The 12,548-nt window shown below is 40.6% G+C and overlaps 1 protein-coding gene across 1 annotated transcript in view; it reads left to right on the forward strand.

Moving 5' to 3' along the window:
* abcb11a (ATP-binding cassette, sub-family B (MDR/TAP), member 11a) overlaps positions 1-12,082 on the forward strand; it is a gene marked incomplete at its 3' end in the record, with an annotated part of 25,682 nt that extends 13,600 nt beyond the window's left edge. Inside the window, exons 13-25 of the mRNA XM_016558656.1 lie at positions 133-336; positions 494-664; positions 4,913-5,114; positions 5,948-6,029; positions 6,115-6,235; positions 6,320-6,484; positions 6,743-6,847; positions 6,963-7,124; positions 7,991-8,194; positions 9,350-9,591; positions 9,810-9,966; positions 11,307-11,504; positions 11,876-12,082. Coding sequence (XP_016414142.1) covers positions 133-336; positions 494-664; positions 4,913-5,114; positions 5,948-6,029; positions 6,115-6,235; positions 6,320-6,484; positions 6,743-6,847; positions 6,963-7,124; positions 7,991-8,194; positions 9,350-9,591; positions 9,810-9,966; positions 11,307-11,504; positions 11,876-12,082 — 2,220 coding nt within the window. The remainder of the gene's footprint in view (positions 1-132; positions 337-493; positions 665-4,912; positions 5,115-5,947; positions 6,030-6,114; positions 6,236-6,319; positions 6,485-6,742; positions 6,848-6,962; positions 7,125-7,990; positions 8,195-9,349; positions 9,592-9,809; positions 9,967-11,306; positions 11,505-11,875) is intronic.
* Positions 12,083-12,548: the final 466 nt, after the last annotated feature.

Consider the following 12,548-nt stretch of genomic DNA (forward strand, 5'->3'; position numbering starts at 1 on the left):
TATATATATATATATTAATCTTATTATTTCATCTTATTTGTTAAATTACCTCCTTAAATACTAGTAATGCATTAAAATCTAAAACCAAATGTCTGATCTAGTGTTGAAAATCTAAATTATTGTCATTTTTAGGTCACCCTTGATGGTCATGACATCAGAAGCCTGAATATCCAGTGGTTGCGTTCCCTTATTGGCGTAGTGGAACAAGAGCCTGTTCTGTTCGCCACCACGATCGCTGAGAACATCCGATTCGGCCGTCCTGGAGTCACCATGGAGGAGATTATAGAAGCCGCCAAACAGGCCAATGCTTACAACTTCATCATGGATCTTCCTCAGGTGCCAATTACTGCATAACATCAGTACATGCATTACCTCACTGATCAATTACACAAAGTAACACAGGAAGTGCTTGGAGATTTTTTTAATATTAGTTTTGCATATATTAATTTTGCATATCAAACTAAATAAATTTTATGACTGTTGTATCATGCAGAAATTTGACACATTGGTGGGTGAAGGTGGGGGTCAGATGAGTGGAGGGCAGAAACAGAGGATCGCCATTGCTCGAGCGCTGGTCAGGAATCCCAGAATCCTCCTCTTAGACATGGCCACATCAGCGCTGGATAACGAGAGTGAGACTGTAGTACAGGAGGCCTTGGACAAGGTGAGTTTACAACATCTATTAACTAAGACCAAAATGTAACTTCTCCTAAAGTCTTCAAGCTACATCCATCAGTTCGGCACAGTCCCTCATCCTGTCCTGACTTTTTGAAGTACAGTCAAACCCAAATTTATTCAGACACCTTCAACATTTCTCACATTATCACAGTTTATTTGCTATAGTTTAGGAAATTATAATAAAATGACTTTTTGAACTTAAGAGTTAAACTGTGTCAGAACAAATTCATATTGATAATGTCAGACATAACTTTGATAGATTTGATAGAAAGGTATGTAATGGATTACAATCAACCAAAAATTATTCAGCTGTTAAATTTAAGTACACAATTAGATAATACCAATTTAGTTCAACCATTTACCAAGCAATGCTTAATTTTGTTCAGTCTGTGGTGTAAAAAGGTTGCATTAGCAATTATAGAAAAAACACGTAAGCAAAACATGGTCAGGTCGAAGTGTCTGAATAATTTGTGGTCCCAAATTTTTATCAATTTTACTGGTAGTCCACTGTATGAAGAATTTTTGGGTATAATATGTCACAGTTCACTTTAATTTTGCTATCCTCACTTACATAAATGAACTATAGTGTCCTGCACCCACTAGTAAAGATATCAAAAATTATATCTGGTGTCTGAATAATTTTTGGTTTGACTGTATATCTCCTCTACCTGACTGGATGGTTTTCTCATAGCTGACGGGATCTATTCCATCTATCTAGCAACAGACTTAAGAACCACTTAGAACACCTTAAGCACCCAGAAACACCCTAGAGACCACCTGACAACCATTTAGAACACCTTAAGGGCCCAGCAACACCCTAGAGACCACCCAACAACCACTTAGAACACCTTAAGGGCCCAGCAGCACCCTAGAACACACCCGACAACCATTTAGAACACCTTAAGGGCCCAGCAACACCCTAGAGACCACCCGACAACCATTTCGAACGCCTTAAGGGCCCAGCAACACCCTAGAAGACCACCTGACAAACATTTAGAACACCTTAAGGGCCCAGCAACCACTTAGAACACCTTAGACAACCATTTAGAACACCTTAAGGGCCCAGCAGCACCCTAGAGACCACCCGACAACCATTTCGAACACCTTAAGGGCCCTGCAACCATTTAGAACACCTTAAGGGCCCAGCAACACCCTAGAGACCACCCGACAACCATCCTTAAGGGCCCAGCAACCATTTCGAACACCTTAAGGGCCCAGCAACGCCCTAGAGACCACCCGACAACCATCCTTAAGGGCCCAGCAACCATTTCGAACACCTTAAGGGCCCAGCAACGCCCTAGAGACCACCCGACAACCATCCTTAAGGGCCCAGCAACCATTTCGAACACCTTAAGGGCCCAGCAACGCCCTAGAGACCACCCGACAACCATCCTTAAGGGCCCAGCAACCATTTCGAACACCTTAAGGGCCCAGCAACGCCCTAGAGACCACCCGACAACCATCCTTAAGGGCCCAGCAACCATTTCGAACACCTTAAGGGCCCAGCAACGCCCTAGAGACCACCCGACAACCATCCTTAAGGGCCCAGCAACCATTTCGAACACCTTAAGGGCCCAGCAACGCCCTAGAGACCACCCGACAACCATCCTTAAGGGCCCAGCAACCATTTCGAACACCTTAAGGGCCCAGCAACGCCCTAGAGACCACCCGACAACCATCCTTAAGGGCCCAGCAACCATTTCGAACACCTTAAGGGCCCAGCAACGCCCTAGAGACCACCCGACAACCATCCTTAAGGGCCCAGCAACCATTTCGAACACCTTAAGGGCCCAGCAACGCCCTAGAGACCACCCGACAACCATCCTTAAGGGCCCAGCAACCATTTCGAACACCTTAAGGGCCCAGCAACGCCCTAGAGACCACCCGACAACCATCCTTAAGGGCCCAGCAACCATTTCGAACACCTTAAGGGCCCAGCAACGCCCTAGAGACCACCCGACAACCATCCTTAAGGGCCCAGCAACCATTTCGAACACCTTAAGGGCCCAGCAACGCCCTAGAGACCACCCGACAACCATCCTTAAGGGCCCAGCAACCATTTCGAACACCTTAAGGGCCCAGCAACGCCCTAGAGACCACCCGACAACCATCCTTAAGGGCCCAGCAACCATTTCGAACACCTTAAGGGCCCAGCAACGCCCTAGAGACCACCCGACAACCATCCTTAAGGGCCCAGCAACCATTTCGAACACCTTAAGGGCCCAGCAACGCCCTAGAGACCACCCGACAACCATCCTTAAGGGCCCAGCAACCATTTCGAACACCTTAAGGGCCCAGCAACGCCCTAGAGACCACCCGACAACCATCCTTAAGGGCCCAGCAACCATTTCGAACACCTTAAGGGCCCAGCAACGCCCTAGAGACCACCCGACAACCATCCTTAAGGGCCCAGCAACCATTTCGAACACCTTAAGGGCCCAGCAACGCCCTAGAGACCACCCGACAACCATCCTTAAGGGCCCAGCAACCATTTCGAACACCTTAAGGGCCCAGCAACGCCCTAGAGACCACCCGACAACCATCCTTAAGGGCCCAGCAACCATTTCGAACACCTTAAGGGCCCAGCAACGCCCTAGAGACCACCCGACAACCATCCTTAAGGGCCCAGCAACCATTTCGAACACCTTAAGGGCCCAGCAACGCCCTAGAGACCACCCGACAACCATCCTTAAGGGCCCAGCAACCATTTCGAACACCTTAAGGGCCCAGCAACGCCCTAGAGACCACCCGACAACCATCCTTAAGGGCCCAGCAACCATTTCGAACACCTTAAGGGCCCAGCAACGCCCTAGAGACCACCCGACAACCATCCTTAAGGGCCCAGCAACCATTTCGAACACCTTAAGGGCCCAGCAACGCCCTAGAGACCACCCGACAACCATCCTTAAGGGCCCAGCAACCATTTCGAACACCTTAAGGGCCCAGCAACGCCCTAGAGACCACCCGACAACCATCCTTAAGGGCCCAGCAACCATTTCGAACACCTTAAGGGCCCAGCAACGCCCTAGAGACCACCCGACAACCATCCTTAAGGGCCCAGCAACCATTTCGAACACCTTAAGGGCCCAGCAACGCCCTAGAGACCACCCGACAACCATCCTTAAGGGCCCAGCAACCATTTCGAACACCTTAAGGGCCCAGCAACGCCCTAGAGACCACCCGACAACCATCCTTAAGGGCCCAGCAACCATTTCGAACACCTTAAGGGCCCAGCAACGCCCTAGAGACCACCCGACAACCATCCTTAAGGGCCCAGCAACCATTTCGAACACCTTAAGGGCCCAGCAACGCCCTAGAGACCACCCGACAACCATCCTTAAGGGCCCAGCAACCATTTCGAACACCTTAAGGGCCCAGCAACGCCCTAGAGACCACCCGACAACCATCCTTAAGGGCCCAGCAACCATTTCGAACACCTTAAGGGCCCAGCAACACCCTAGAGACCACCCGTCAACCATTTCGAACGGCTTAAGGGCCCAGCAACACCTTAGAGACCACCCGACAACCATTTAGAACACCTTAAGAGCCCAGCAACCACTTAGAACACCTTAAGCGTCCAGCAACACCCTAGAGACCACCCGACAACAATTTTTAGAACTCCTTAAGGGCCCAGCAACTCCCTAGAGACCACCCAACAACCATTTAGAACACCTTAAGGGCCCAGCAACCACTTAGAACACCTTAAGCGTCCAGCAACACCCTAGAGACCACCCGACAACCATTTTTAGAACTACTTAAGGGCCCAGCAACACCCTAGAGACCACCCGACAACCATTTAGAACACCTTAAGGGCCCAGCAACCATTTAGAACACCTTAAGGGCCCAGCAACACCCTAGAGACCACCCGACAACCATTTAGAACACCTTAAGCACCCAGAAACACCCTAGAGACCACCCGACAACCATTTAGAACACCTTAAGCGTCCAGCAACACCCTAGCAACCACTTAGACACAAGATATTTTGAAGAACCAGTTGTTGGTCCCCATTGACTTCCCTAGTAGGGAAAGAAATACTATGGGGACCATCAACTGTTTGATTACCATCATTCTTTAAAATATCTTCTTTTATGTTCAACAATTTTAGTATCCTATAATTTAATGTTTTAGTATCCTATAATTTAATGTTACTTGTAAGCAAATGCAGGTGTGTTCAAGAAAGAGATATTTCCATATATTTGTTGTTGCATACATTCATTCAATGGCATTTTTCAGGCTAGACAGGGAAGAACGACTATCAGCATCGCACACCGTCTGTCCACCATCCGTAACGCCAACGTGATCATGGGCTTTGAGCATGGACGCGCTGTAGAGAGAGGCAAGCACAGCCAGTTACTGGACAGAAAGGGAGTTTACTTCACACTAGTAACCCTGCAGAATCAAGGAAAGGATACAGACAGCGATAAACCAGAGTACAGTGAGTACAGAGCATTTTGGAGGTCATTGGAAACCTGTATGCTGGTATTTTTCTGTGAAACACGAACGCAGCAATTTTGCATCATTTCACTAGTGAATTTTCATGCATTGTAAGCTACATGTCCATCCATGTATTTTTATGTAAAATAAAAAAAAAAAAACTCTGGAAGCCTAAAAAATGAAAAAGCTAATTGTGACTTTTTAAAAATATTTTTTCTTGCAATTCTGACTTTTTTCTTAGAAGTGTGTGACATAAGCTTGCAATTCTGAAAAAAGATGCCAATTGGGCTTTATAACTCAGTTGTGAGTTCATCTCATAATTCTGAGAAAGAAGTCAGAATTACGAGATATAAACTTGCAGTTGTGAGAAAAAGTCTGAATTGCACATTTATATCATGCAATATCAAGCAAGACAAAAAAAAAGCAATTGCAAGAAAAACTTAAAAATTGTGAGGGAACATTTTTTATTGTTTTATCCAGTGGTGGAAACAGTCTTTCAGATTTTGTTCTCTTGAAAACATGGGATGGAAATGCTTTATATTCAGATGTTTTATGCAGTGCTCTAATTTATCACATTTGGATGGAAGCATAGCAATAGTGACTACATCCGTCAACGACAGTTTTATGGTACAAGTTTTATATTGCAGTATATTCTTCTGAAGTGATGCAATAAAATAGCACATGAAGGTGGTTTAGTACTTTTTGGATCTTAATGTCATTGTTTAGAAAAGAGCAACATGGAGATAGTTTTAAACAACATGAGGGTCAGTGACATTATGTACATTTTTGGGTGAACGGTTTCTTTAAACACTAACATGACACTGAATCACACAGCTGCTGAGATGACCATTGCAGAGGAGGAAGGACTTGAGAAAGTAAGGAGCTTCAGCAGAGGAAGTTACGAGAGTGACTTAAGGTACATAAACATTATGACTTTTGATATTATTTTGAGAGGAGAGTCCAAAATGTTCTGTTTTTAAACTAAAACACCTTTCCTATAGACGTTCTTTGAGACAGCGATCATATTCTCAAATGACAAACAGCATTCCGGATGCCATATCTGGAAAATTCAAAATCCACTCGGACCATTTAGAAGTTGAGGAAGTTGAAGCAAACAACAAGGTCTGGAACCGAGTACATTTAAATACAGTATCGCACATGCAATGCTTTCTATTTTTATCTAAAGTTCCCTATCTTGTCTTGCAGAAAAGCAAGGGTAAAGATGAAGATGTCACTGAACCGGCTCCTGTGGCACGAATCCTGAAGTATAACCGTCCCGAGTGGCCATATATGCTGCTGGGCTCTTTAGGTGCTGCCATCAATGGATCGGTCAACCCCATCTATGCTCTTTTATTCAGTGAAATCCTTGGGGTGAGACACACACATGAACATGAGATACAGTCTGATCAGTGTGGTTTGCTAAAGCAATTCAGTCTTTAATCCCTATCCCTAAATATTACATTTCGGTGTGTACCTTGTTGAAAGGGTTTTGAATAAAATGCAGCATCCCATTAGCTGGCAACCATATAAACATTGCCTGTGCTATTGTATGTGTTCTCTGTGCTATCTAGATAATCAACTTGATGATAATTTTAGTCGGAGTTTAACAATAGCATGGTTGCTTATCAGACATTCTCCATTCAAGACCTGGATGAACAGAGGAGGCAGATAAACGGGATTTGTATTTTGTTTGTCAGCATAGGAGTCCTGAGCTTCTTTTCACAGTTCTTACAGGTATTTCCACAGTTCCTTGTTGAGGTTTTGTATATCTACATTTGAACATTTCCCATGAGAAATGTGTGTGGTGATATTACAGCAGATCACCGACACTGTGATATGTTTATCGCAGGGCTACTCTTTTGCCAAATCAGGAGAGCTGTTGACTCGCAGGCTGAGGAAGGTTGGATTTCAGGCAATGTTGAAGCAAGAGATCAGCTGGTTCGACAACCCCATTAACAGTCCCGGTGCTCTGACTACCAGACTAGCCACTGACGCCTCCATGGTGCAGGGGGTGAGTGACAAAAGAAAATACAATACTAACAAAAAATGTTGCAAAGCTGGAGAAAACACTCATTTCATATGCAAAGGGGTATAACAGACATCGAAAATGGATATAAAAACAAATTTGACTGAAAGGTTGTGGCACACAGAAACTTTACTAACATTATAACTGAACTTTAGGGGGAAAGAAGCATAAAATTACATCTGTCATTATTTTCTCAGCCCTGTATTTATTTCTTCTGTTGAACATAAAAGAAGCTAATTTGAAGCAGCAAAAAACTTACCATTTAATTCCAAGTGTCATAGAGAGGACAGAAAATGGATATAAATCAAACTTGTGATTTTGGCACATAGAAACATTACTAACATTATAAGTGGACTTTAGGGTGAAAAATTACATTAAAAAGTTTTTTAACCTTTAAGGTTTGCAGGAAAATACAATATTAGCAAACAAGGGTGTTTTTTTAAAGGTGCAGCAGCTAAAAACTTCTAAGGATCAGAGAGAGCAAAGAAAATTTATATAAATAAAACTGATTGAATTTGGCACACAGAAACTTTACTAACATTAATTAGACCTTTTTGGGGGGGTTGCATAAAATTACATAAAGTTTCATATGCCTGTTTAGAATTTACAAGAAAATACAATAATAACAAAAAAATTTGCAAATCTGGAGAAAGCACTCATTGATGAGCAAAGGTCATGTTTTGAAAAGACGCAAAAGCAAAAAAAAAAAAAAACTTTGACATACAAAACAAATGGAAAAAATAGTTGGAAAAAGTACATTATACAAAATTTATGATATGCACCTTTTAAGATAACATAATTTGTATGGTTAAGTGTGTGTTTGATTTTGTGTAATGTGCTCTTCACCAAAGGCTACAGGCTCACAGATCGGCATGATCGTGAATTCACTGACCAACATCGGTGCTTCCTTCATAATTGCGTATTACTTCAGCTGGAAACTGAGTCTAGTGGTCACCTGCTTCCTTCCTCTCATCGGCCTGTCTGGAGTTTTTCAGGCTAAAATGCTGACAGGATTTGCTAATGAGGATAAAAATGCACTGGAGGCTGCTGGACAGGTACAGTAAAAGTCATGTAAAATAAGGTCCGATTCATTCATTTAAATGCATCATTCGTGCATTCACTGAGGCAGCAAATACACATGCATAAAATGCAACCAGTGTAGTCAGATTTGTGAATGAATCACCAGTTCCTTTTTAATTAATCGGTCAGAAAGTCTCATTAATCAGCCTCAAAGTCATAATAATTGGTTTGAATCCACTGTTTACTAATCATTCAGAGTGGTTTTTGGCCTACTCACTCAGTAATTAATTTGAATGACTGAAGTCATTAATGTCATCATATCCAATTCAAAATCAGTCAGTTGTGTTATGTGTACTTATGTACTGTTTTAGTATTGAGAAAGATGTACATTTGGAGTTTTGTTGCAGTAAATAGTACTTTAGTTTAAGACAAACGTGATATGTTAAGTAGTATTGTTTTTATGTAGCATTTAGCATTGAATAGGAACAATTATATTGGTATACCTCAAAATTACTAAAAGAATTAAGGAATATGAATTGGAATCATTTAGTAGAATCAGAATCATTAAATACCTTACAAATCCTATCCCTATCTGTTCAGTGATATGTGAAAATATATTAACAAAAATAAACGTCATGCACTTCCATTCAAAAATGTAGGTTCAGTAAGATTTTTATGCATTAAATTGATCAAAAGTGACAGTAAACATATTTATAATGTCACAAATGATTCCTATTTCAAACAGAAAGTTTAAAAGAACAGTGTTTATTCATCATATATCCTGAAATCAAATGTATCAGGTTTTCTACAAAAATATTAAACTGTTTTCAACACTGATACTAAAAAGAAATGTTTCTTGAGCAGCAAATCAGCATATTAAAATGATTTCTGAAGCATCATGTGACACTGATGCTGAAAATTCAGCTTTGTATGACATTAATAAATTTTATTTAAAAATATATTCAAATAGAAATTGTAATAATATTTCACAATATTACTGATTTTACTGTATTTTTTATCAAATAAATGCTGCCTTGGTGAGCAGAAGAGACATCTTTCAAAAACATCTTGCCGAACCCAAACCTTTGTGTCCTGCTCTGGCCTATTTCACAAATGAGAATCCCGCCCAATGAAAGTACCATTATTTTTGTTATGCATATCAGTGTAAATTGTGCTCTCTGTTCATACAGGTGTCCAGTGAAGCTCTGAGCAACATCAGGACCATCGCCGGTTTAGCCAAAGAGAAACACTTTGTGTCTCAATATGAAGAGCAACTACAAACGCCATATAAAGGGGCAAAGAAGAAAGCTCATGTTTATGGGATCTGTTTTGCATTCGCCCAATGTGTCATTTTCATGGCCTTCGCTGCCTCTTTTAGATACGGTGGCTATCTGGTCAGTAATGAGGGGCTTCCATACATGATGGTGTTCAGGTTAGCACTTAGTACAGTGTTGTGGTTGTTGTTTTTTTATATATATATATATAAAAGCAAAGATTGTGGCTTAATTAACATACTCATTAAAATGAATGTCGGTATTAATGCATATAAATGCACGCAGTATATGCAACCTGGCATCAGTTAGAGGGAATTGTTTGAACAGATCAAGTAATTAGTGTCCTTAATAGATGCTGTGTGTGTTTATTTCTCAGAGTCATTTCAGCTCTGGTGACCAGTGCCACTGCACTTGGCAGAGCTTCATCTTTCACACCAGACTACGCCAAGGCCAAGATTGCTGCTGCCCAACTTTTCAAAATGTTGGACAGGGTTCCCAAAATTAGCATCAGCAAAACAGAAGGGCAAAGTTGGGTAAGAGAGCATCTGTTCTTTTTCCTCCCAGCTGTTAACTTCCGTCATTTTTCTAACTTCAACCATATGCCTTCGAAACCCAACAGGTCAAGGTTTGGCTAGTTAGCATGGCTGGTAGAACTACACCATTCTGTGGGCAAAATGCATCTTTCTCCATTGATGGCCATTCATAATTAGCTAAAAAAATTGTGAATTTGAATGTGCAAACTGATCAAAAGAAAGAGTTTCTGATGGCTGGTTGTCTAATTGAAAGTGTGGGCTGCTCCTCTGAATTTATTTATTTTTTTATAATTATTATTATTTTATTTTTTTTACATAGTCTACTTCTGGTCATAGTAAGAGACAAGTGTGATTGATTAATTAATATTTTTTTTATAATTTATTGTTTTACTTATTTTGTTTTATTTTATTCCATAAATGATTATATTTCATGTTTTATTTTCTATTTTGTTTTATTTTTCCTGATTACCTATTTCAGTGATATCTGCCAGGTGGAATGGGCATTTTGTGCATATTATAAAAAATAAATGCTTACAGTTGGTTTTATTTTACTTTATTTTATTTTCTATTTCATATTTTATTTTAATTTATATTTTACTTCATATTATATTCTATTTTTCTGTTTTATTTTATTTTTCTATTTTATTTTAGGATTTTTATGTTAATATTAATAGTTATTTCGTTTAATTTTCCCCATTACCTATTTCAATGACATTTGTCAGGTGGTTGGGACATTTAATGCATGTTATTCCCCAAAATAAATGCTTACAGACACCATCAAATGTTTTTTTCAAGTATTTTGTGACTTTTAATGCATGTCTGTTCTCTGTGACATCGTCTACATGCTAGTGTACACCTACAAGTGTGAAGTGTGAAGTGTGAAGTGTGTGTGAAGTGTGAAGTGTGAAGTGACATGTGGCCAAGTATGGTTACCCATACTAGGAATTAGTGCTCTGCATTTAACCCATCCTAAGTGCGCACACACACAGCAGTGAACACACACACACCGTGAACACACACACGGAGCAGTGGGCAGCCATTTATGCTGCGGCGCCCGGGGAGCAGTTGGGGGTTCGTTGGGACATTTAATGCATGTTATTCCCCAAAATAAATGCTTACAGACAGACACCATCGTTTTTTTCAAGTATTTTGTGACTTTTAATGCATGTCTGTTCTCTGTGACATCGTCTACATGCTAGTGTACACCTACAAGTTACCAATATTAACTTTTAGTAGATATACTTAAAAATGTCTTTATCGAGCGGGTAACAAAACAAAAATATTGATGACTCCTCTTTTTTGCCTTATAAAATATAATGTTCTCTTCTATGCTGTTACAGGATGACTTTAAGGGCCAAATAGAATTCAAAGGGTGCAGGTTCACGTATCCCAGCAGGCCAGACATCCAGGTTTTGAGGGGGCTGGAGGTGTCAGTACATCCAGGACAGACTCTTGCTTTTGTGGGCAGCAGCGGCTGTGGGAAGAGCACCAGCGTTCAACTGCTGGAGCGATTCTACGACCCCAATGAAGGACAAGTGGTATGAAACCACATTTATTGGATAATTACATAAATGCATTTAGCAGATGCTTTTAACCAAAGCAACTTACAAAGCAGAACAAAAGCAATTTGTCACAGAGCCAACAGTATTAATAATTTTAATGCATATTTAATTTGCTCAGAAATCGCTTAAATCTGAAGCCATTGCATTATTGCAAGAATTATTACCAGATAGATTTTAAAAGATTCACAATGTAATCTAAAAATAATCATGTCATTTTGCCAAAAACACACAAAACTGCAGTAATTAGATGCTATTAAAATATCTCTTAATACAAGTCAGAAGATGAGGAAGGATTGCAAAATCCTTGATTGTGACAAACCAACCATGACTTCCGGTTACTGCCCTAGCTGATCGATGGACGTCCATCTGCGAGCATCAGCGTGCCCTTCCTGAGGTCTCAGATTGGCATCGTATCTCAGGAGCCGGTGCTGTTTGACTGCAGTATCGCAGAGAATATCCAGTATGGCGATAATTCTCGTACCGTGAGCATGGAGGAGATTATAGAGGCTGCTAAGAAGGCCTATCTGCACGATTTTGTGATGACACTACCTGATGTAAGTTATGCATTCCTTTTATTCATGACTGACCATTTGGATTTACAGATATCAAGTTTAAATATGGCTTAAAGTCAACATTTGTTTGTCCATTTTATATCTGTAATTGACTCTATTTACAAGTAAAGTAGGTTATTCTTTTTATATATATATATATATATATATATAAAAGAAAAAGTATAGAAGTCAAATTGCTTTTAATGCACATTTCACAATATAATACATTTACAAATGTATTTATTTCCATATATATTTAGTGATATTTTGTAACTTAAAGGTAACCATTTTACAGGTTTTACTGTAGTATGTTTGCATTGTTTTTACTTTTACTTTTCTTTCATTTTTCATGTGATTTTTTTTTAACTTTTATATTTTTGCAGTATACAAGGCAAAAGTGAGTGCTTGAGCCACAACTTTGGTCCGGTTGTTTTGCTCGCTGATTCTCCCCTGTGGAATGAACTAGCAG

This window comes from Sinocyclocheilus rhinocerous, unplaced genomic scaffold (genome assembly GCF_001515625.1).
Source record: "Sinocyclocheilus rhinocerous isolate Xijiao unplaced genomic scaffold, SAMN03320098_v1.1 scaffold528, whole genome shotgun sequence".
Taxonomy (NCBI): Eukaryota; Metazoa; Chordata; class Actinopteri; order Cypriniformes; family Cyprinidae; genus Sinocyclocheilus; species Sinocyclocheilus rhinocerous.